Source organism: Echeneis naucrates, chromosome 15 (genome assembly GCF_900963305.1).
Source record: "Echeneis naucrates chromosome 15, fEcheNa1.1, whole genome shotgun sequence".
NCBI lineage: Eukaryota > Metazoa > Chordata > Actinopteri > Carangiformes > Echeneidae > Echeneis > Echeneis naucrates.
In genome coordinates, this window is record NC_042525.1 from 8,840,886 (window position 1) to 8,865,148 (window position 24,263).

Here is a 24,263-nt window from a genome sequence, read left to right on the forward strand (position 1 = left end):
GTTGTCCCTCTGAGAGCATCCGTGGCCCAGGAGTGAAACAATTCTTGTTTCTTTTGGCTTCTTAAACTAAACAGACACAATAGAAGTGATTTAACCATCAGATTGAAGGTAAAGATGAGCCCCCCGCTTACTCCCACCGCTGTCATTGGAGGAGATGTTTTTTTAATGACGTCAATTAGCGGAATCTGATTGGACGAAAAAACCAGGAAATGTAGGAGTAACCAATCCACGCTACAAAGTCCTCACAGGTTTGACATTAACGGTGGTCCTTTCTGCTTCTCCCGAATAGAAAAGTTATCGCCATCACCAGCGTCCATCTTGAAAAAAAAAAGTCCAACTTTAATTGATACGATCGATCAATTATCACGAACCATGGCTGCGTATAAACTGGTGCTGATTCGTCACGGAGAGAGCAACTGGAACCAGGAGAATCGCTTCTGCGGCTGGTTTGACGCGGATCTGAGCGAAACCGGAGAGAAGGAGGCAAAGAGAGGTGGTCAGGCCTTAAAAGGTGAGAATCAGCTGATCCATTTTCACCGACCATCCGCTGAAACATGTCTGACACAACGCTTATTGCACTGCACAGCTACTGTTACATAAGCGCCCCAGCGGCGTGTCAGTGCCGTGTCTGGGATGTGCAGACACGTAGAGGTGATGCCTCATGGCACTTCCCTGTCGCACCAGAAGCTCGTGGCTTACATGTGGCCAGCGCAGGAGGATTTCTGTAAGAGAAAAATATATGCATGCAGCCATCTAACCAAACTAGTGGCATCTTTCGGGACCACTATGCTGGATGTCCACCAGCCATCTGGCTTGTTTTTATTCAGTAGAGGTGAAGTACACTGTGGGCCCCCTGCTGCCTGTAGCCACAGTAAACCAGGCTGCAGTGTTGTTGGAGCTGCAAGCACTAGCTGCTTGCGCAAGTAGTGTCTTGACAGAAAATTAAGCCGTAATTATTTTCAGTCATAAGCAAAAAGTACATTACATTCCCTGGTTCCAGCTTCTCAAATGTATTGTTTTCTTCACCTGCCAGAAAATTGGAACACCATCAGGTTTTGGACTGTTAGTAAAAAAAAAAACATATAAGAAGTCGCCTTGGGCAAGCTGGGAATTGATAGAAAATAACTACAGGTGAACAGATATGAAAAGTGGTCATAATGTGAACTACAGCACCAAATCATCCTTGACTCATAATTTCAGTACAGTAGGGTTTTTTTTCCTTTTTCTTAAGCCTCTTCATGGTATCCTTTTTTTAATTACGTTAAATACAACAAGTAAATGCTTGTTCATGGAAGGCAAGTGGAATTATATTTCACAATTATAGTCAAAATGTGTTAAACTCCACTGTGACTCTCTTTAACAGATGCTGGCTTTGAGTTTGATATCTGCTATACATCTGTGCTGAAACGGGCCATTAGGACATTGTGGCTAGTCCTGGATGGCATTGATCAGATGTGGGTGCCAGTGCATCGGACCTGGCGGCTCAATGAGCGTCACTATGGAGGTCTAACAGGGCTGAACAAGGCAGAGACAGCTGCCAAGCACGGAGAGGCTCAGGTGAAGATCTGGAGGCGCTCGTTTGATATTCCTCCTCCCCCCATGGGTCCAGACCATGACTTCTACACTATAATCAGCAAGGTAAGATACATTATCAATACTGCCTTCACACAACCAACGTGTTTTCATAGCCTGTGTGGGAAATAAATGGTTTTGTGCACATTGAAGTTACACATTGAAGTCAGGAATAACAAAGGTCTTCATCAGTAGAAATTACAGTAAAAACTGTGGATGTGAGGTCACTCCTGTCTTTTTGTCTGTGGCACAGTTAACTTGAAGGTTTTACACATACAACAAAAATCTGGCAGCCAGACAAGACATAAATTCCCTTACTATTTGTTAATGCTGTTACCTAATACTATGTCCAAGGTGAGTTAATATATGACTTGCAAGAATGAGGTCTGTAAGGTTTAAGGTCAAAGTTCAGTCAAAGGGGACACATACCGCTCATCACTATTTCAATTCTTTCATGCCTGCAAATGACAACAAAAGCACCCCCAGATTGTATAAATAAGATTGACCCTATTACCTGTCTTCACAAGTTCTCATAGAAAATATCCAACATCTCTTAGCTGTATTTTTTTCTGTTCTGTTATGACTCTTACATTGTGATTGTCTTTCTTTCAGGATCGTCGTTATTCAGACCTGACTCAGGAGCAGCTTCCTTCCTGTGAGAGTCTTAAAGACACCATTGCACGAGCACTGCCTTTTTGGAACGATGAGATTGCCCCTCAGATCAAACAGGGGAAGAGGGTGCTCATCGCAGCCCATGGAAACAGTCTGAGAGGAATTGTTAAGCACCTGGAAGGTGGGTGGCACTGTGTCCTAATCATTACAACAGCTGATAGATGGCTGATTTTTCAATAGCTATTCAGTTTTTGGTACTTTTATCTCTTCATTAGATAGAGATGACAAAGAGTGAGGGAGAGGAATGAGCAGCTACAGTCCACAGCAGGATTTGAACTGGAGATTGTAGTGGTGTAGTGTATGACCTTGTCTCATCAACATATTTCTTCTACATCAGTATATTAATGTTTATAATAATTGCATGGATTGCACATAATTGAGTATTAAAGGTATAAAGGTTGTGTATAATAAACTGTAAAAATTAAGAATGCCTTAAACAATGTGACAATCTGTTGATATGGATGCATCAGATGCAGTAAACTTTATGTGCTTCTGCCTGCAGGAATGTCAGATGAGGCCATCATGGAACTGAATCTGCCAACAGGCATCCCCATCCTCTATGAGCTTGACAAAAACCTGAAACCTGTCAAGCCAATGCAGTTCCTGGGAGATGAGGAGACTGTACGCAAAGCCATGGAGGCTGTGGCTGCTCAGGGAAAGGCCAAGAAGTAAAGCAATAGAACAGTCTACCCTGTGCATGAGCGTAAAGGGTGTGCCTGACAACTGGCTTCAGATTAGTGTTTTTCCTAAATCTAGTTTATTTTGGATTGTTATACATGAATATATTGGAGAAAGGCAACCTAACTGTACTTTTACAGTGTAGGTGTAGAATTGGTATAAAGTTTTGACATATTATGTCCTAGGTTGTCATATTTCTCAAGAGATTGTAAATAATTTTTGGTAAAATCATTGATTAATATAAATAAAAATGTTGCCACTTAAAGAGAGATATATCTTTTTTTCCAAGAAGTTTCTATATATTGTAAAGCTAAAGTGCATTTCGAATGTCTGACACCAGGCTTGAATCCATGTGAATACACATTCACAGTATTGAATGTTTGACATTGTTTGTGAAATGCACTGATGTTGGTAATGTATTAAAAAATCATTACCCGACCAGGATATCGTTATTTTTTTGGATGAGTTACAAAAATTGTAGTTTAATGTGAAGCATACTTGAATCTTTAATTACTTATTTTTGCACACACTGGGCATTTTCAGATTTTGTAAAATATGATGGATTGTTGAAGATAAGATTAACATAAAAGGGATCACTACAAGAAGTGCACAATGAATCAATCCATTCCACGAGTCAACAAGTGCAATTTTACAATCTCTTGAGAGCAGAATGGGACAGGTAGGACTATTAAACAGTCCATTTCTCTTCCCACCTCTCCCTAAAAATAATGTTTGTGCAGTGTTCTTGTAGTATTGTTCATGTTGTATCTGACTGTTTGTATTCTTGTGTCTCACCATGTTTGCCTAATCTGAAGGAAGTCCCACACTACTTTGCAGTTAGTGTCACACTGCATAAGTGAAACATCAATTAGTCAGATTATAGTCCCTCACAATATTAATGCGAGGTATTACAAATTTAAGATAACATTTTAATCTGAATACAAGTTACTCTCTTTGACCAATTTTGCTATGTCTTGTCTTGTGATGTCCTAGTATTATGTGCCACCAGCTCTTCATGCTTAGAACTACTTAGATCTGGTGTAACAGTGTTGTGGAGCAGCAGTAGGTAAAAAAATAATCAGAGAACAGAATATAGAATTAGGCCTTCTTTAATTAGTGTAAACACATCTGTCAATAAAGTGTGCCCTGATGGCTCCAATATAATAAATGTAAAGTTGAATCCAAAGTCATGATGCTTTTTTTGACTAATAAACTTGCCTTGTCTTTTTCCCTCTGTTCTCTAATATATAGTTATTGTACATATCTCATTAGTTTCATACTAATATCCAGCAGAGCTTTTGGTTAAACTATAGACGAGTTAATTTAGGTTGTTGTTTAAACCTGGCCAATCATGTTTCAGTCTTACAGTACAGTATAATTAAAGTAGTATTGCAATATAGTGATTATATGTCGAGATAGGCTTACCACCTTTATTAAGAAACTAAAATCTGAATTTTTAACTTTTTAAATATGGGAAATGGAGACGAAGATGGTGATGACTATTATTAGTATTCTAAACTGCTGCTATGTTCTAGTTCCCTTGACATACAGCTGGACTCCAAGTCCCATAATGCACTCCGTGGAGGGTTCGTCAGCGCCGCAGCAGGCGCGAGAAGGTGCAATTATTGAGACTTTTTTTTAATTTGGAGCTTTAACACAGTGGATCGTTGCCGCTGTCAGCTGTTATGGGCAATTCCTCTCCTTCTCAAAATGAAGAAAGCAACAGAAAATCAAGGGACAACTCGGTAAGAAAACAAACAGACTTTGTTTCCGCCATCGCTAAGTTGAAAGCTCGTTAGCCGGCTAGCTAGGAGAACACTTCCTGAAACACGACTAGCAAGGAGTGAATGTTATTCAAAATTAGCCGGCCACTGAAGGTATGAAAATCCAGACATCTTTAATCCATGAGCAACGATGTGGCTGTCTGTTTTAAAAGCGAGCCCTGGCACCACGAAGGTAAAGAACTGAGCACTAATAGCTGTGTTGTTAAATGTAAACACATCCTACACAGCACGGGGTTCCTTGCTAACTGCCTAGCTGTTATTCTGGTCGACCCAAGCACCGCACTTACTTTCTAATGTACTCCGATAATGCGTCTGTTTACATTTGAGGGACACAGCTGGTCAGTAATGCTTAAGATAGTCCTTTGTTGTCGTAAGGTTGCAAGCTGTGATCGGAGGAGAAGCAGACACTGACAGACATGTGTTTGCTTTTTGTTGGCCTCGGTAAGAAGTAACGCCTATGCGACACCTCTGTGCTTTATATAAATAAAGCCTCATTCTTATTTTGATTTGATTTGAACGGTTGTCGTCCTCTTGATAAATTTTGCATCTCTTACCTCTTCATGTCTTTGGCCTTTTTCTGCAGGACATCTGGCGAATATTTCTCTCCCAGGAGTAAAAGTGGGTCCTGCTTTGTCAAATGTAATTTATTTTTTAGAAAATAACAATTTAGTCAAGTTGACATCATGTTGTTAGGTTTAACATGCTAAATCACCTTCATAGATATAGTAATAGTAGTTGAGCTATAGGCAGGTGTTTTATCATTTTTCATCCATGCAATTTCAACCTTTTTATCTGACTTACATTATTAAGCCGAAATGCTTATTCTGTGCTAATGAAGTACATCAATCACAGCATTGAGTCATTATAGACTCTCAGGGTCTTTTTTTTTGGGGGGGGGGGTAGCAAAACACTTTCTGCTTTAGGTAAGTTCAGTTGTTTTTGTAGATAAAGTAAAATAATTAGTCAATTCAATCCACAAAGTGGCACAAAGATCATGTGCACACCATGATGACACTTTTGTAAGGACAGGGCCCAATTCCCTGTGTATGTTATGTACTGCTGTCAGCAGAGGAGTGTTCTTGTGTAAATTCTATAGGATATTGCTGTTTTAAGTTAGGTTATAGTTACTTGACTCCAGTCAAGATGTAGAAGATCAAGCATGATAAAAAGGCATAGGTGTTATCTAAGTTGAATATGAAGTGTCATTGTGAATGCATTTTATGCTTTCAGTAGACAAAAGAAAGAGCAAGGTAAATAAAGAGTTATGTAATCTAAAATGCAGTGCTTTGTGAGCTATTGTTGTGTCCTGGACCAAAGTCCTGAAACATCCCTAGCCCCTGACTTTGTCAAAAGGACTGATAAGGCACAGGTACAGGCATCATAGGTTCTGAAGTGACAACTCTGTTCACACTTAAGTACTCACTCAAAGATTTTGTCATGTTTCCTCTGTGATTTAGTGATGGACCTTGTTTGCCAGCAGCACTGCCCACCTTATTCTACATCTTCTAATCAGGAGACTCCAATGAAGCCTTCTCAGGTCCCTAACCGACTCTCTATTCCACCACCCAGGAGAGTGTTGCCAATTAAGCGCCGTAAGCCATGCCACACAGACAGATCGGGTCCACCTCGGGAATCTCTGCATACCCAAAGACTAAGCTGTTCCCCAGAATTTAGTCTAGACAGCCACACTAATATTGGAACCCCAACACAAATGCTTCATTACTCCCCAAGGGACACTCGGGGTTCTACACATTCATTCACTTTCTGCTCATCACAACACAGTCCTGTCAACCAATCACACATTGATACTTCAGCTAAAATGCCACAGCACTCACCTGCGGGTGTCAATCACTGTGTTTCCCCACAACTCATGAAAGACCACACCCCATCCTTTCACATCAGGGGATATCAAGTCCAGGGACCTATGAACACTTTGTCTTATCCAGATAAAACAGCAACAAGTCAAGAATCAGAGAAGGTATTGTTTTCTCTTTTTTACTGTGGCCCATTGTGAAAGCTTTTGTTTTTGTGTGTTTTGTTTATGACCAATAGTCTTGTGATGCTGACTTGTGACACTTGACATGCACTTTTAGGCACAATCCAACATTGTGAGGAGTCCCATATCTACCATCGAGCTGCATAGACCCCCTGTGACCACATCCCTCAACACCAGTAGCGCTCAAGAAGACTTGATTTGTTCATCCAAAAAAAGGCACAGAGAGTTTGAACCCTCCGACAAGAATGAAAAGACTTCACTAGTGTGGCCATCGAGGCAGACTTCAGCCTTGGAACGTCCGCTCAAAAGCAAAGAAAGCCACCTGGGCCTAGAGCCAGCATGTGGTCAGTCAACATCTTCAGACCTGTCTTCCACGTTTAAACCTGCTCAGTCATTCCGGCATCACTGTCCCTCAAAACCTTGCATACAGAGACAACCATCGGTGGGGGCAAAGCAGGCATATGTCCATAAGTCCACTCATGATCAAATCTTGAAGATAAAAGAGTCATATTCAAACCCTGTGGAAGATAGTTTAAAAAAAGTAAGCGAGGAAAGGAATAAATCAAGCACACCATTATCCCCTGAGGATTCTCAGTGTGATGCTAGTGGTCATGTTCACCATAGTACCCCTGTTGTACCACTCAAGACATTGAGCAAAGGTACTAAGGTGGAGGAGAAAAGAAAGACTGACAGTAGCACTCCCAAATCAGCCATAAAGCAAAATTTGGGTCCTCTGAGTTGTCATAAGACGCATCAAGAAAAAAAACGTCCACGAAGGCCTGCCATTCCCAATGATGTCGACGAGCTCTTCACCCCTGATCCCATGACTTATGTAGTCAATCCTGTACATAAATCTGCAAAGTCCAAGACAGATGGGGGAATGATTAAGTCACCTACTTCAGAGAAAGATTGTTCATCCAGCACTGCAACCAGCTCTAATACTCCAGTTACTGGATCCTGTCGCAAAACTCACAACTCCAAAGTGACAGATTTTCCTCATCCAGTTTTTCCACATGTAGCCATGCCATCTGTAACTTTAGAGCGAGTTAAACTGGAAAATGTAAAGCTCACCTGCTCTGAACACAGAGAACTCAAAAATCGTCCTGTCACTTCTTCAGGTAGGCTGCTTAAGGAAGACGGGGATAAATCTGATAAACATGTGTCTCACCTTTCTAAGAAAGCGTCATTAAAGACTGATGCAGGTGCCTCTGATCACACTTCTAAATCCCATTGTTCTCACTCCCCCTCGCGGGGGATGCAGACAAGTGAAGAGGGGCGAAAGCAGGTGAATGAAGAGGATTCCATAGACATGGAGCTAGACTTAGGCCTGAGTTTAGCTTTAGATTTTGATCTAACCCAGAGCTCCCAAAGTAGTGAGGAGGAGCAGCTGCTTTCTTTGCAGGAGATGATGGAACGTGTTACCAAACCTCCAGGCACACCAGAGAAGGGAGCCTTCTCAGAGCCAAGTACACCCGGACAGCACAGCCGTCACTTAAAAACTGTAAGCTTGAAACTGCTTGTCTTAATTGTACATAAATTTCTAAATGTATGATCACTAACTCTCTGAACTAAAAGACTGTGTCTCATCAGTGCTTGGATCTTATGTCATCTGTTGTATCTCCCACAGCAACCATTGGCAACTACCACAAAGCCAGGCCTCTACAAAAACAACCTCGATCAGATGCTGAAGGAAATAAATACCAATAAAAAGTATATGCAGCAATACTTTTTTTATATGTGTATAATATATGAACTCCATTGGCTGTACATGGCAAGAGTTAACTTTCTTCACATTACTCTTATCTATTAGAGCTAAAGAGATTGAGACACAACTTTTAACTGCATGTAAAGAGGACCTGTTGAGGATAGCTCAATATGAAGAGGCAGAGGAGAACCAGGAGGAGGGCATCTCCACTGAACAACAGTAAGGAATACAGAAACACAGACATGTAGAGGAAAAATGTAATTTACAAAATGTATTTTGTGCAAAACAGAAATTAAATTTCTTCTTTTTTTTTTTTCTTGAAACATATTCTCAACATTGTAGTAAATAAGCAACTGTAAAGCCTGCAGCTTCTCATTTTTATCATTGTAACAATAATTCACCCTGATCAATATCTCAAATTGTACTCCATGGAGCTTCAAAATCAAAAATGGACCAAATCTTATCAGACCTACATTTTTGCGTTTTGTTTCCAAGGGAATTCTTGCAGCGCTATTCGCTGATGTCTAATGCAATCAGGGAAGTGCCTCCTGGAGAAGTTGTGTTCAACCTGGAGAAATTTGGTCGACTCTTCAGTCAAGATACACTGCAGCTTAGACAATGCATAGTCCATCCACAGGGAACGGCACAGAAAACACTTCTTTGGTGAGCTGTTCTGCATGTACATGTAAAGGTTTAGAGCAACATATGATAACAATCCACTTGATATTGGTATTCATTGAATATTTTAAAGAATAACTTTGGGGACATTCTCACCTTTTTTCTGGAGTCAATGCCAGCTAAAAATTTAAGATAAATGGTGTTGTCTTGATAAAGTTTTCCTCCAAACTAATGGGTTACATTCATAAAAGTGCTATATGAAGTCTCCACACTTCAAAAGTTATACTTTTAGTATTTTTTTACTATCATCCTGCACTTTTTGTTGATATTTTTTTTCAAACATATCAGCTTGTAGTGGACATTATAGAAGATTTAAACTCTCAATCTTGCTGAATTATTAATTCCTCTAATTGTTCTCACTCCTCTTACACTCTTCTTTTTTCAGGTCCAGTCCTGCTCAGCTGAGATTGCATCTCAATATTGGATTGTTCCAGGAAGCTTATGACTGTTATTCCCCCTGTCCGACTCAGGTTACCCGCTTCCTATTCAAGGTAGGCCCCATACATGCTTGTACTATGTTAACAACTGACATTTGTCTGAATATCTGCTGTCGCTCTTTGTCCATCTTGTCAGATGATGTCAGTCCATAATGAGCGGATGGTATCTGATAAGATACTACAGGCCCTCTGTGACATTGCCTGCACTGCTGCCTTCCAGATAGGTCAGTGTACTCTGCACACTCAGTGTTTGGTATTTCCCCGCTTGGAGTTTATATATATTAACACATATTTTCTTTGTGCTTACTTCCTTAGTAAAAAATGGGAGCAAGCAGTTTAAAGTGTGGGTTCCCAGTTTGGCTGATGTGACACTGGTCCTGATGAATATGGGAATTGCATTTGTCACTCTCTTCCCTTTTCAGGATCTGCAGCCTCCATTCACAGAAGGAGATCTGCTGTAAGTACGATTCCTGTTTGAAGGATCATTGGCTCATTTTGTTCTGCTTATAATAAGAAAATAAAAACCTCTTTTTAAAAAAAATAAAATAAAAAAACTCTTTCTGAATACTTAGTTTCATACAGCTGTATTTCTGTGTTTTTGTAGTGAGGATATATATATCAAAAGCGACAGTCCCTCCAATAACAAGGAACAGAGTACTTTCCCTGAACATAATTGCAATAACTTCTTAAAGGTGAGACACAATTGGAAACATATTAGTTAGGAAATAGTTAGCTCTCATGTGTGAATGAGAGCTTGTGTTGCTTGTTTTTTGTTTTCTTCCATTTGTTTGTTTATTTGCAGTACCTGGCTTACTGTATGGGCCTTTGTCCACGGGCGTACAGTGATGATGAGCTGCTATTGCTGTTAACTGTGATTGGAAGGATGGCGCTGGACATACGGCTCATCCTCCAGTCCAGCGTAGAACTGTACCCTCTACTATATAAACTTGTCAACAACATCAGGGACTGGAATACGATGGTTAGTGCATATGTTCCTCTGAATCTTTGATCTTCAGAAATTTCAGATAGTGAGAATCCCAGTTTGTCTCACCATGTTGTTTTATTTTACCATTATTTCACCAAGTCTGGATGATTTAAATCTGCATTTTAACATCTCTTTAGCTGCCTAGAATCTGCCTGGCCCTTACTAATCTGACAGACGACCACCACAACATGTGTCTGCTTGTTCAGTTGCTGCCTGACAACACACGTGGAAAGCAAGTTTTTCTCTTGTTTTGTCCTTTCAGTAAAAGCTTATCTCACTTAAATATTTGTAGACTGAACATATTAATTTCTTGTTTGTTTGTGTAGGCAGCTGCGCCGACACCTTAGCCTGTCCATGATCTCTAAACTACTAGATGGGAGTTGCACATACAGGCCTACTGAGGAGGAGTTTCAGGTAATCTTCCCAGTTGTAATTTGAACAATTCCACTATATGAGACAATAGAAACATGAAGTTACAAGCAACTGCTTATTTTTAATAATGAAATGACTATACCGATGTAATGAATGAATGACATTGTGCTTAGCTCTCTAACCTGAGGCCATACTTGCACTGCATGCAACCCTCCACCCTTCTTCGAGCCATGCTGAGAAGTCAGAAAGACAAAGAAGAGGACATGGGCACCCTGGACCAACAGGTGAACACAGAAATGATGCCTTGAGAAAAATCTAAAACAGATTTTTGGTTCAAACACTTTGTTGCTTGTCTTTTTTTGTACACTACCAGTCAAAAGTTTGGAGACACTTTCTCATTCAAATTAATTGGAAAGATTGGCCAAAACGTTTAACTGTCTAATTCTCTTATGGACAGATGGATTTTTTTTTTTTTTTTTTTTCGAATTTTGTAATTTATTTTCATTTCATCTTAATCTTCATTGATCTTCATTTTTTCAGTCTTACTACCTCTGCTATAGCCTTCTGACCTTGACAAATGAAGCTTCAAATTTTCAGTTCTTCCCAGCCCATCAGAAGGTAAGATTTATCCATGCTCTTCTATAGTCTTTTCTGTTCTGTCTGGTCTGTTTTTAGGAGATGGTCATATCCTTTTGCCTGAATTATAATGTTGACATATCCTTGATTTTCTTTCTTGGCTCTCAGGAACAGCTACTGTGTCTGTGTTCTGAGCTGGAAACATATGTCAAGTGTGACATCAGAGAGAGTGAGAAATGCCTTTACCGGAGCAAGGTGAGTTTGATTTCAAAAGAAATTTTTGTTATTTGTATATACCTGTATACATTTTTTATTTAGATCCAGATCCAACAAAGAGACTATTTTCCTGAAGACAGGAAGTTTAAAGCGTGAAGATAAAATATGGCTGGGCCACTGTTTACTTGACTTTCTGTGGACTGTGCTCTCAGGAACAAAATCAAATAAATATAATCAAATATCAAATAAATGAAAACATGTTTAACATAACAAATCATTGCTGTTTTGGTTTCAGTCAACTTTTACGTTGCTTCTCCCCCAGGTAAAGGATCTTGTGGCCAGGATCTACACCAAGTGGCAGATGCTGCTTCAGAGGACCAGGCCTCTCCATGTAACATGCTCATACACTCATCAATTTTTTATCTTCTACTAACTAATCTCTTTAAATATATATGATACTTAGTCCCTTTGTTATATTCTCATTCCTTAGGGCAAGCTATATGATTACTGGCAACCTCGCCCTGGGGATACATTGATCAGTAGCCAAGAAGAGGGCAAGATGGATACCAGTGATGATGAAGGGAGCATTGTGATGAAAGACTTTCCTGTGGAGGAGGAAGAGCAAGACAAAGATGCCAATGAGGTGGAAGAGAATGAGGTTTTCTCAACAGCTGCAGTTGAGGAGGAGGAGAAAATACAAGAGGAGATGAAGGCACAGGATATTAAACTGGATGAAGAACAAGAAGCAGGAGGAGAATATCCAGTGGATGACAAAAATCAAACAGATGAGGCCATAGACCCAGAAGGAGTTAATCTTCTTTAGTATCAGCATAGTCTGGGACATGTGCTGAATTCCTGCCTTTCGTTATAGTCAAACTGATTGTTGTGCAGGGTTAAACCCAACAAAGCGTGCAGTTCTCAGTTGTGATTAAAAAAAAAAAAAAAGTCATTAAATTAATGGACATTGTTGTGTTCTCAGACATGTTTTATTCTTTTCCAGTTTATTGCAAAATTTTTTATTGTTTTGAGAGTGTAAATGTTTATATTTTCATGATTAAAATCATTTTATATCTTTTGTTAAATAGAGAAAATAAACTTTATTTACATGTACAGTCAACGACGGTTATATGAAACATTTCAGGCAACATCTACTAGCAGCAATATCAGAAATAGGCCTGATTCTCAGTAAGCCTTTCAGCAGCGGTTAAATAATGACAGACATTGGTCTTAATTTGGTTAAATATTAATAGAGGTCCTAGGTTCTTGCAGAAAGTAGCCTATAATTTTCAGGAACTACAACCTGTAACTAGGCCACAGTCAATTAGCTCCATCTTTATTGAAGGGCAAAGTGAAAGATTATTAGATATTTTACATTTGTCGAGGTTTACGTCAAACTCAAAAAGTCAATACCTCAGTCCAACCAGCTCAGCTCAGTTTAATGCATTTTCATACCACAAAAAACGATATTCCGTGTGAAACAAAGAAAAGTGTCCACACATATGCAAGACTGCAGACACAAAACTGACTAACCCGTCAATAACACGCAGAAAGCGTTCAGAAAACAACGAGGGCGACGAAGACACAAACCGAGCTTCGTGGTGTGAGGTCGTATTGTTTTGGTTTCGCTGCTGTAGAAGAGCGGAGAGAGCTGTCCACCATCCATCCATCAGCATAGTTTAAGATTTTTCTTCTGAATAAAAAGAAATACTAATTTAAAACAGAAGAATGTAAATAAAATCAGACAGAAATAAGTCTTTTTTATTATTATTATTATTAGCCGTTAGCTTCTGCTCTTCGTCTCGGTAGTTTGTTCCACCCCGCCCCCCTTTCACCCGGTTGCCAGGCAACAGTAGTCAGGTGACTGTCTGCAGACAGAACATGGCTGACCTGTCAGAAGACCAATGAGGGAAAGGCCAAATTTACCATAATCGATCTTGGGTTTTTTTTACGTCGTTTCTGAACACACTTGACCGCCGTGGACAGCGGTTGACCGGAGGTATTCAAGGTAAGCCTTGGAGTGCCTAAATTTGGGGGGAATATGTTGTTACTTGAAACAGCTGAAGCTGACGTTAGTGTTGGTCAGCTAAGTTGAGCTAGCTGCTAGCCAAACAGTCTCCGCTTTCTCTTTTCCACAAGCTAGTCTATTTAAATATGAACGCGAGAGGAAGGCAATAACATTTGAGGAACTTTACAACAAGTTGTCCTTGAAATGCTATTACTAAAGCCAAAGCTTCGATGTGTAGCAAATGTAGCACCACCACTACATTAGATTAAGGGAACATAAGATTGCAAATCGAAATTGAATTAATCTAATGGTAGTTCAGTAGCTCTGGGAAACCAAACCTGATAATCACTATCTGCACGCAAACAGCGCAGTTATGAGCAGGAAATCTAAGGAGGAGACTTGAACGTATTGTGTAATCAGGTAGAATGTTGATGAAAATTGTGGGTGAATCATCTGCCTGTGTGTTTTACACAGTATACTAAACCTTTGCCAAGAGAGCATTAGTTTATACTGGTTGTTCTTTGGTGGGCGGAATCAAGTGTCATGTATTTGGCCTTGTTGATGTCCCCGATTCTTTGGAGCGACGCCAGTCCTGTCGCAAAACAACATCACAATCCGTCCGTTACTTGCAGGGAGAAAATATTGTAGCCTGAGTTTACGATTCAGCTTTATCAGCAACGGTACAAATTTGAGGACGAGAGATTGGTGTCCATATAAAGTTGCCCAAATCTCAACTAAATGGCTTTTTCATTCTCGCAACTGTTTATGCTATGGAGAAACTGGCTCAAACAGATAAATTAGAATAGATATGTATGTTACATGACATTAAATGAAAATACTTTTTAGAATTTAGCCTTTGGGATATATTAATGCTTGGTGCTTAAAAGCTCTTCTGAATTATTAATGACATTAATAACATCTGGTGATCTAATAACAGATGAGTGGTTTGCCTGAGGGAATGCCAAATGGCCCAAGCCGCGTTGAACAATTGGAGAAAGATGCACAGATCTGGGAGAGACCGTGGACTCTTGAGGAATTACGACAGAACAGTGCCAATTGGTCTTTGGCAGCTGACTCTGGGGTAAGTCAGAAACATCTTCCCCGTCCTTGATATAGGTCAGAGAGAGCAAACGATTAGTGGAATGTATCAGAAATGCTGTGGAAATCAGAGTAGTATTTGATGGAATTCTAAAAAGTTTTCTGCTTTGCTGTACAGGAAGTTACTTTTTAACCATGGGATTTTTTTCTCTTTTTTTTTTTCTTCTCAGCTCTTCCTGCTCCTCCAAGACTTCTCCCAGAGGATGCTATCAAAGACGCACGAAATTGAAAAACAGTTAGACAGTCTGATCCGTGACACCAAGGCCACAGACAGCTGCTTGCATTCTGTCTTTAATGACTTTCTCATGCTCTCCAATACACAGTTTATAGAAAATGTAATGTATATATATTTTGTCTTGCTAAGATTATTTATTTTAATTTGTTACACTATAACTTTGACAATTCACTTAAAAGTTTCAAGACATATTATGTTGAATTTTTTTGTAACTCTTATATGATAAAAACATCTTTATTGTTTGTCTCTTGCAGAGAGTTTATGACGAAGAAGTGGAAGACTCTATAACAAAAGTTGATGCTTTGGAAAAACAGCCTGAGCAGGTATATGGAATTCATTCTTCCTCCTTTAACATTAACTGGCACAGAAAACACACCCACTGACCAGTATAACACTGAATTATGGATTAGAGAGCTGTTATATCAGGATTTTGTTGTTTTTTTTTTTTTTTTTTGCTACGTTATCCAAAAGTCCTGCAACTGTCATTTATATTTGCCCCTAAGGAGAAGACTCGAGAGCAGAAAGAGGCAGAATTGATCCCTAAAATGCAGGAAGCCGTGAACTATGGTCTGAGAGTACTGGAGTCAGCCTTTGAGCATCTGGACATCAAAGCAGGGAACTCTGATTCGGAGGACGAGGAGGTCACTGACAGAGTGGAAGCCATTCTAGAGCCAAAGGTGGGACCATGAGCTTAAAACATCATGAAGAATTACTACAATTATTGTGCAAGTAAATGCTGATAATTGTAACTTTTTTTGATGTACTTAAATTTATATAATTTCTTTTTGCTTTGCCTTTTAGGATCTTTATGTTGACAGGCCACTTCCATATCTGATTGGTTCCCAGGCCTTCATGGAGCAAGATGATGTTGGACTTGGCGACCTTTCAAGTGATGGTAATATACTGAGTGCAGCCTCGTCAGGTGATATACACTGCACTCACACAGTGTCGGCTTTGTTTCTCTTAATATGCATGATTCTCTTTACAGAAATGTCAGTCGATAGTGACAGAGACAGTGTGATTGAAAGCGAAGATGGCAAAGATGAAGTTGTAAGATGTTTTCCTTCTTTCTTTCACTGTATTTGTCAACATTTTCAATCATGCAATATGAACTGAAAAAATGTAAATAAAACTTCATTTATTTATTTATTCATTACTTTCACAGCATTCTGATGAAGATTTTAATCAGGATGACGATGAAGATCATCGTAATATAAAAACGGTAAGCTGTATGTCTGTTTGCTGAGTATGTCAAAGAATATATTTAAACTGAACAAATGCATGATTTTAGATTCTCCCTTTGGTCTCACCTAGAAGTCATCCCTGTTGAGTTATGATGAGGAGGATGACGATGAGGAAGATGAGGATTCTGACATATTCGGAGAATCAGACAAGGATGATGATGATGACGACCCAAAGGTATGTTTGCTATCACTTTGCGCTTTGTTTAAAGATTTTGGTCTCTCTGACTTGCTTGTAAATTTAGTCAGAAAACATTAAGATATGTTGCTAACTCCAACTAAAAATTTGCTCTGGTTGTTTTTATATGACATTCAGAACACAGGCCCATCATCCTTTGCTGATGAGCTGGCAGCCAGAATCAAAGGTGAACCAGTGAAAAAACCAGAGGGGGATCGTGCGTGTAAGTCCCTGTCATATCAAACAACTGATTGTATATCATAATATCTCTTTTTTTTTTTTTTTTCCTTCCTCACACTCATTCATTTTGAGATTTACATTAAAAGCATTCTGGAAATGAGTGCCATCTTTGCATGTGCATGCTTATGGTTCTTTTTTCTACCACATCATGTCTTGAAAGCATTGACATCTAAGAAGAAAAGTAAAAGCAGAAAAGAACCAAAGCCTTCAAAGTCACAGGGTAGGACTTTCATTCATCATCATTGTAATTCAAACAAGCGTTAAATGTTGTATGGAAGCCTATTTTTCCAAGTATGCTTCTCAAGACTCTTTATGTCCATTGCAACAGCAACTGAGGATGAGAGTGATGACATGTTTAAGCCACCTAAGATGGACGATGATGAATTCTCCCCATTTGGAGGGAAAGGTGGCCTCTTCAGTGGAGGGAAAGGCCTTTTTGATGATGACGATGAGGTACGTTAAACTACCTGACCACCTGAGTGCTCCCTCTTAATCAGTATAATTCCAAATGAGGGAAACACTTGAATGAAGACAGATGTTTATTTGTATTTATTTCATGTCTTTTCAGGGTGATCTTTTCTCTGAGGCACCAAAACCCTCTGATGAGAAAAAAGTTGTGAATGACAGCATGAAAAGTGCAGCTCAAACTGCAGGTAAGACAGCAATAAAGATAAGATGTATACAGTCATACTGAAAAAAGTGGACCAACAACAGCATTTGGCTGGTTTTTAACTATTTTATAACTTTTATTTTTCATCCAAGAATCTGGAAAGAAGATACCATCAGGTGCTGTTTCAGTATTCCCAGGTAGCATTTGTCACTTATATGGCATCTAATATCACTGTATCTGCTTCATCATCCTGGAACAAATCAAATCACTTTCTCTTACCAGATAACAGCCTGTTCAGTTCAGGGAATGACTCAGATTCAGTGGGGAGCAAGGACAATGGAACTCCAGTTCCCAAACCTGCTTCCAAACCAGTTGCTGTTGGTGGACTGTTTGATGATGAGGAGGAGGAGGACGATGACTTCTTTGGTAGTAAAAGTTTGAGAAAATCTGATTCTAGTAAGTGTGTGAGAATGGTCACCTCAATGCTACAATCCTTGTTCGGATAGGATTATTCCCCTTAAACTGCCATGTTTGCTGTTTTTCTATCCTTTTTAGCTGCAAAGGAGAAACCAAAGCCCAAGAAGCCTATTGACCTGTTTGACGAGGACGATGAGGAGGGTGACATATTCAGTAATAAGTACAGTACACCAACTCCAGTTCAGAGCAAGAAGGACGTGGTGGAAGAGCAGGCTAAACCACCTGAGAAGAAGGTAATCGTCAATATGAATTTCTTACTGATGGCTGAAATCATTTACAGATAAATAAATAAATAACATCTTTAGTGGCATGTAGACGAGTCCCTGTGGTGATGGCTCCCTTTCATGTGCAGATGCCAGCTGGTGCCATCTCCATGTTTGGTCCTGGGACTAAAAGCTTGCTCAGTGAGGGCCTGAAAAAACGTCATCCGTCTACCAGTGAGGAGTCTGACAAGTCTGACGAGGTATGAATACATCTTTGTTGAACAATATGCTTTTGACTAAATTCAATTGGGTGTGTTTTTAATACTAAATTGAAGGTTTTAGACCAAACAAACCACAGACTATAACTGCTCTTCTGTAATTCACAGTCTGTGTGTTACACCCTTACCTGTGAACATTCAGTTTTTCTCAATATATGCTTATCTTTTGTTGTGAGGTTGGGCTACTTCTATGAGCTGATTTGTCAGCCAGAGATGCAATCAAATGAACAGGCCTAGTTGGAGTCAGTATGTCTGCTAATATTTGAGTGAGCCTGGGAAAAGTTTAATTTACTTTGTATGCACTGCTGGCCTTTACTCTTGTTGACACAGTTCACTGCTCTTTGCTCGCTACCAGTATAAAACTTGAAGTAAGCTTTTAGAAAATTTGTATTCATTTTCACGAAATATTCATTTAATCTATTTCAGAATGGGCCAACTCCAGAACAGAAAACTGCTGTCAAGCAGACTCAGGAACCCCAGACCAGGGGCCTCTTTTCCGATGATGAAGATACACAAGTAGGGCTTTTTTTTTTTTTTAAAGAAAAACTACCTATCAGTATTAACAATGATAATCAAATTTTGATTCATTTTGTGTATCTGCTTCCTATAGGTATTTCAAACCATTCCTAAGAGTCAGTCCAAACCTGAACTTACGAGCCAGATCAAAGCCAGCAAAACACCTTTGTCATTATTCGATGATGAGGAAGAGGAGGTGGGAAACGTATTAATATTTCATACGCTTGAACAAAACTAAATTATGTTGCACTTGTTTTTTTCTGAACAAATTACTGTAATGTGGGTTTTAATGTTCCAGGATCTGTTTGCATCTGCAACTAAATCCAAACTAAAACCTAATCAAACTAAAGCCTCTATGCCACAGCCAAATAAGACTGGGTCCAGTTCCCTGTTCAGTGATGATGAGGTATGGCAATAAAAGTGGTTCTCTGCAGTCTTCCAGTATATAATTGACTCTACATCAAGTTTTGACAAATTTTCTTGCGTATCAGGACCAGTGGTTAGGTTCCAAAAGTAGCCCATCATTGTCAGAGACCAACACAGGAGGGATGAAGCCCAGTGCCAGTGCCCCCTCCAGTTTCCCAGATGCAAAAACATCTCAAAAGAGCAGCCTGTTTGATGAGGAGGAGGATGATGATCTGTTTGCTCCAACAAAAGACTCAAGGTATTTGTTGTACGAATGATTTTTTTTTTCTTGCATTAGACACAATACAAAAAGCATATTAAAGTTGTATTACTGTCATTGTGCTGTCTTTAAGGAACTACACTCTTTTTGAAATACTGTATTGCCATTGATTGTAAACCATCGTGTTCTATTGTTTTTCGTACAGCCAAAAGAAGCCTCAGAGAGTGGCACTCTTGTTTGAAGATGAAGACAATGACGATGAAGACAAAGGATCCCTCTTTGGCATCAAACCTACTGTCAACACCACCACATCAGTCCCAACCCCTCAAGTACGTGCACTGACTTCATCAGCTCAAAAAGAGAGCCGCTTCTTCAATTAAACAGAAAAGCCAATTTAAAAAAAGACCATCTTTTGAAACCATTCATGTGGATTTTCTCCCACTCTGGGAGTAAATTATCTTCCTACTTGTATTTTTCAGATATCTGCTATAGCCTCTCAGTTGTCCTCCCAGTTACAGAAATCAGAAGAGGTTTCACCATCTAAGATGCCAGAAGAGGACAAACCTTCACAGCAGGAGAAGGCTGCAAAGAACCCTGAACCACTGCCACCATCAGGATTGCCAGAGAATGGTGAAAGTAAAAAGAAGCCTATTGGGGCTGTCAGTCTCTTTGGAGGCATAGATGTTCTTGGCAGCAGGCAGACAAAGAACCCATTAAATGAAGATGACAATGATGACAGCTTCCTCTCAAAGGAAAGCCCAACACCAAAGGTTAAGAAGGAGGACAAGAAGGAAGAGAAAGCTAAAACAAAAACTGTCAGTCTGTTTGAAGACGAGGAGGTAGATCATTTGGATTGGAATGATCCCATTATCCCACCCCGTAAACCCACAAGCAGAGACACACTAAAGGTTTGTGTGGTCAACACTAAACCTGAGAATAGTGTAAAAAAAATAATTTATTCTGATTTTCTGCCACCAATTTTAACATAATTTTTTTTTCTTTCTTTCTTTTTCCAGCCCACAGAGGAGAGACCACAGGCCAGGAGCACAGGTGTGTTTCAGGATGAGGAGCTGCTGTTCAGTCAGACACAGCAGAAGGACAATGACCCAGACGTGGACCTTTTTGCCACTTCAGGGAAAGCTGCAGTCAGTATACTGTATTAGACGGTCCTATCTATTGTACAGCAGTTCCTTTTCTCTCTACAAGTGACACATTTAACTCAACTGCATCCTAAACACACCCCTACTAAATTTTAAAAATTCATGACGGTGCTTACTTTCTAGAGCTCCAAGCTCAGCTCAGTGAAGCCAGCAGCTCAAAGTCTGTTTGTAGATGATGATGAGGATGACCTCTTCAGCTCCATCAAGCCAAAAGCTCCTGCTCCGGTAGCAATTGAGTATATTCCTTCTTGTCAGCTTTGCTTATTTGAAAAAGATTCAGCTGGGTGAATAAATCGTTATAGATCAGCAGGAAAAACATATTAAATTCTCCTGTTTTTGATATTCATTCACAGAAAGTAGCAGAGAAACCCAGTAAACCCACTGACAGACCGCTGCCAGCAAGTCCAGAAACTGTGTCAGAGATTCATGTGAGTCTAATGGAAGCATTTACTATGTATCTGTTTTCTATGAGGGGGGAGCGTTTGTTTGTTTGTTTTTGGGCCATGAACACGTGTGTGGCCATGGAGTTTTGACCTCACAGCTTGCAATTTACTGACTGCCCAAAGATAATGATTTTAGATTAACTTTATTGTGAAAATATCTGACCCTGCTGTAATCTGATCACACAGAAACCTGCACCAAGCCCTGTAAAACCCAAAGAGTCCTCATCGAGGATTGAGAAACTTCAAGTAATTTTTTTTTTTTTTTTTCCATTTAATCAAAATTTTTTTAGTCCTGTCATTTCACTCTGATCCCCCCTGATAAAAGGCTTTCATATTTCAATGCACATGCTTCATCTTCTCAAGGTTTCTTTTGGCTGGGCATTTCCATATTCAAACTCTAAAAGCTGATACTGTAACACAGCAGCATGGCTGTCAAATGAAGGCAATTCTCTGTTTTGATTTTGCTGAAATTGAAGGATTTGCTTGCTCTTCCTTCCAGATTCACTAGATGGTATTCATGCATCTTTCTCTTGCCTTATTTCCATCCATAATTTCTTTTTTCCCCTGAATGATCTGCTGCTGCTGCTGCAATGAACAATCCTGAGTAGCTGAGTAGTGCATAGACATGTACAAATGTAGGATATTTGAATTAATTGTCCAGTGGTCCATCTTTTAATTTCCTATTTAGGCCAATTTGATGATCAACCCTGCTAAGTTGCTCCCTGGTGCTGCCCCTAGTATGCCAGGGGCCATAAGTGTACTCCCTGGCATGGGTCCTAGTCCCTCCTCTGGGTCGCCCAGCTCCAGCATGAGCCCAAGCCCTGCCACAACTCCTCTAGGAGGCCACACATACAATGAGGGAGGAGTGAGCTTTGACACACCAGTTCAAGTCACAACACTGCAGAGTGCAAATAAGGTGGGTCTTTGATCCCAATAGTGCAATACCTCTTCAGTTTTACTTTTATCACTTGGTTCTTGTTGTGTTACTGTGAGTGCAAATCTCTTGTAATGCAGGGTCGTGCCAAAGGTTCAGCACAACGGAGACCCCAGTCCAGAGCTGCAAGGCAACAAGCTGCCCAAAGATCTGTGGATAAGAAAGAGGAAAGCCTTAAAGATGTCCCTGGGCCAAACCCCAGTCTGTCTGGTTTGGTCAAATCCAACCAGATGCCCGCCAGTTTGCCACTACCTAAATCTGCTGTTCCCACAACCATGCAGGCCTCCTTGCCTTCTCAACCTTCACTCTCTGAAATCTCTCCCAGACCTTCTGTGCTGACGTTGCCAGTGTCTACAAACATTGAAAAGAAAGACTCTAGTAAGGACAGTCTTGGCACCAAGGTGCTGCCATCTTCTGATGAGGATGATCTTTTTGGCTCTGACAGTCTATTTGAAGCCACAGTAGTCACTACCACACCCTCTACCGTACAAAATAACAAGACCGCAGAACCTCGGGCCAGCAGTGGAGTGGCACTGAAGAAAGACAAAAGCACATTCCCATCAATTTTTAATGATAGCACTGATGACCTTTTCCAGAAGGTCAAACCAAGGGCAAGCAGTAAGAAAGCCAAGGCCTCATCGTTTTTGGAGGAGGAGGAGGAGGAGGAGGATGATGATGATGAGGATATTTTTGGAGTAAGCAACAGTTCTACTCCGTCTTCAACAAGTAGTAAAGAAATCAAGAACAGCAGTAGTTTTTCAAAGCAGGACATCTTTCAGGTACTTTTAGTTTCCATTGATGTTAACAGAGTAAAAGTTAATCTATCGTTTCTATCGAATTCCTTTTCTTACTGGTTGAATGTTTCTGTCCTCAGGATGAAGTAGCCACTGTGCCTAAAGTTCATAAGAAGCACAAAGAGAAGATCTTTGATGCCAGCTTGTTTGATGATGACATAGACATTTTTGCTGACCTGACAGACACATTCAAACCAAAACAGAAGGCCAAAACAAAGGGAGAAACCAAGTCAATATTCGATGATGACATGGGTAAGCAACGATAAAATGCACACAGGTTCATTTTCATGTACACTTTTGCTGCTGTCTCTCTCGTGGTCCTTTTTCTTTTTTTTTTTTTTAAGACATATTTAATCTAATTTTGTGCCAACTTTTCTGTTCTTTAAAGATGACATCTTCTCACAAAGCACAGTAAAGCCAGTGGCAAAGGCTTCCCATAAATCAAAAAAGGCATCACCGTCGCAGGAAACCAGTACAACAGCAGATTCAAGCCACATATTTGATGATCCACTTAATGCTCTTGGTGGGAATTGAGCTGTTGTTTCTGAGAAGCCAGATTTGTATACTTGTGGAATATAGATTCATTCTTTTGTCATTTGGATCGCTGAATGATTGTAAATCAATACACTATTGATAGAGTATTTATTCATATAAATACTGTGGCTTATTTTTGGCAGATAGACTCAAATGAAAACGTTCTAGTCATCTTCTGACAGCATTCCCAAAATCATCTCAGCATCACATCATATTATGTAACAGTTATTATAGGCTGTTAATCTTTATTATACATGATAGCACTTTATAAGCATACCACATGCTTAGCCTCAAAGCCTGCAGAAATTAACAGTTAATTGTTTGTTTGGAAGATGTTTATCCTTTGGCTTTGCCATGTTGAGATTCCATTTGTTTGGGCTTGTGCCATATCATGGTTATGAGAAATCATCATGTTTACTTAGTGTCTTAGGCATTTTGACAATGTTTTTATTAATAAGAAATTCATCCATTTCTTAACTTTGGTTGTGATGAAAAGGAAATTCATTTTTAATAACTAAAAAGAAACATATTTTATGCTATTTGAAATGTGTGTGTGATTATTTCCAATTTAACTTCTTTTTATGTGCACTGTTTTAAATATCTGTCAGTGTCTGGAAAACTCCAAAGAAAACCTGTGTTTATTAACACAGTTTGGCAAATGAATAAGTGTTTTTACTGAGATTAATATAATTGAAATAAGAAGATGTTGCACCTGCTGCACTTCAGCATTTTCAGAAAACCTACCCAGCTGTTATTCTGCCCATTCTGTTACCTTTGCCTTGTTAGGTGGTAAATAAAAGCACAGAAAACTGTAAAAGTATAATTTTTAGGTCATAGAGTGAAGGTCTTTATCATGGCCTTAAATACCCCTTTGTCTCACATGACGATTCAAGGCATTGCACTCATACCTTATTAATTTTGTGGGATACACTCTTAGTAACATTTGAGTGAGGAAATGTCAGACCTCTTGTAAACAAGTTCAAAACTCCCCAGTTCCATAATAAGATGTGCATATAAATAT

At 39.6% G+C, this 24,263-nt stretch overlaps 3 protein-coding genes across 9 annotated transcripts; all 3 read left to right on the forward strand.

Annotated features, from left to right (window-relative positions):
* The first annotated feature begins 209 nt into the window (after positions 1–209).
* Positions 210–4,166, forward strand: LOC115055321 (phosphoglycerate mutase 1-like). Its single transcript, XM_029521040.1, has 4 exons — positions 210–511; positions 1,364–1,638; positions 2,185–2,365; positions 2,747–4,166. Exons 1-4 carry the CDS (start codon positions 373–375, stop codon positions 2,914–2,916), a joined length of 765 nt encoding a protein of 254 aa, XP_029376900.1. The 5' UTR covers positions 210–372; the 3' UTR covers positions 2,917–4,166.
* A 344-nt stretch (positions 4,167–4,510) lies between these two features.
* slf2 (SMC5/6 complex localization factor 2) lies at positions 4,511–12,746 on the forward strand. Of its 6 annotated transcripts, none has more exons than XM_029521916.1 (19): positions 4,511–4,667; positions 5,290–5,345; positions 6,164–6,684; positions 6,800–8,203; positions 8,330–8,412; positions 8,513–8,626; positions 8,903–9,070; positions 9,471–9,576; positions 9,659–9,746; positions 9,838–9,979; positions 10,127–10,214; positions 10,325–10,501; positions 10,645–10,743; positions 10,838–10,921; positions 11,053–11,163; positions 11,420–11,497; positions 11,624–11,710; positions 11,994–12,062; positions 12,162–12,746. In XM_029521916.1, the coding sequence occupies exons 1-19, from the start codon at positions 4,633–4,635 to the stop codon at positions 12,492–12,494; spliced, it is 3,843 nt and encodes a 1,280-aa protein (XP_029377776.1). In that variant the 5' UTR covers positions 4,511–4,632; the 3' UTR covers positions 12,495–12,746. The 6 variants fall into 6 exon arrangements, with proteins under 6 accessions (XP_029377776.1, XP_029377775.1, XP_029377777.1 ...); XM_029521915.1 differs by having other exon boundaries at positions 10,645–10,739; positions 10,834–10,921; XM_029521917.1 differs by having other exon boundaries at positions 5,290–5,324; positions 10,645–10,739; positions 10,834–10,921.
* An 802-nt stretch (positions 12,747–13,548) lies between these two features.
* On the forward strand, positions 13,549–23,781 carry washc2c (WASH complex subunit 2C). 2 transcript variants are annotated; one of them, XM_029520587.1, is made up of 31 exons: positions 13,549–13,676; positions 14,614–14,757; positions 14,945–15,109; positions 15,264–15,332; positions 15,513–15,686; positions 15,811–15,904; positions 15,998–16,059; positions 16,175–16,231; positions 16,324–16,428; positions 16,567–16,651; positions 16,829–16,888; positions 16,997–17,121; positions 17,237–17,321; positions 17,431–17,475; positions 17,561–17,734; positions 17,834–17,988; positions 18,108–18,218; positions 18,663–18,752; positions 18,847–18,948; positions 19,051–19,158; positions 19,244–19,416; positions 19,583–19,706; positions 19,857–20,285; positions 20,394–20,522; positions 20,661–20,762; positions 20,891–20,965; positions 21,167–21,226; positions 21,669–21,896; positions 21,995–22,693; positions 22,789–22,960; positions 23,097–23,781. In XM_029520587.1, the coding sequence occupies exons 2-31, from the start codon at positions 14,614–14,616 to the stop codon at positions 23,240–23,242; spliced, it is 4,347 nt and encodes a 1,448-aa protein (XP_029376447.1). In that variant the 5' UTR covers positions 13,549–13,676; the 3' UTR covers positions 23,243–23,781. The 2 variants fall into 2 exon arrangements, with proteins under 2 accessions (XP_029376447.1, XP_029376448.1); XM_029520588.1 differs by lacking the exon at positions 21,167–21,226.
* The last annotated feature ends 482 nt before the right edge of the window (positions 23,782–24,263 follow it).

Coding starts and splice junctions, on each gene's coding strand:
- LOC115055321 (XM_029521040.1), top strand. CDS start 373: ATGGCTGCGTATAAACTGGTGCTGATTCGTCACGGAGAGAGCAACTGG. Junction 512..1,363: donor AGGTGGTCAGGCCTTAAAAG/GTGAGAATCAGC, acceptor TCTCTTTAACAG/ATGCTGGCTTTGAGTTTGAT. Junction 2,366..2,746: donor AATTGTTAAGCACCTGGAAG/GTGGGTGGCACT, acceptor TTCTGCCTGCAG/GAATGTCAGATGAGGCCATC.
- slf2 (XM_029521916.1), top strand. CDS start 4,633: ATGAAGAAAGCAACAGAAAATCAAGGGACAACTCG. Junction 11,711..11,993: donor AATGCCTTTACCGGAGCAAG/GTGAGTTTGATT, acceptor CTTCTCCCCCAG/GTAAAGGATCTTGTGGCCAG. Junction 12,063..12,161: donor AGAGGACCAGGCCTCTCCAT/GTAACATGCTCA, acceptor CTCATTCCTTAG/GGCAAGCTATATGATTACTG.
- washc2c (XM_029520587.1), top strand. CDS start 14,614: ATGAGTGGTTTGCCTGAGGGAATGCCAAATGGCCCAAGCCGCGTTGAA. Junction 17,122..17,236: donor TTTTTGATGATGACGATGAG/GTACGTTAAACT, acceptor ATGTCTTTTCAG/GGTGATCTTTTCTCTGAGGC. Junction 20,966..21,166: donor AAACTGTGTCAGAGATTCAT/GTGAGTCTAATG, acceptor CTGATCACACAG/AAACCTGCACCAAGCCCTGT.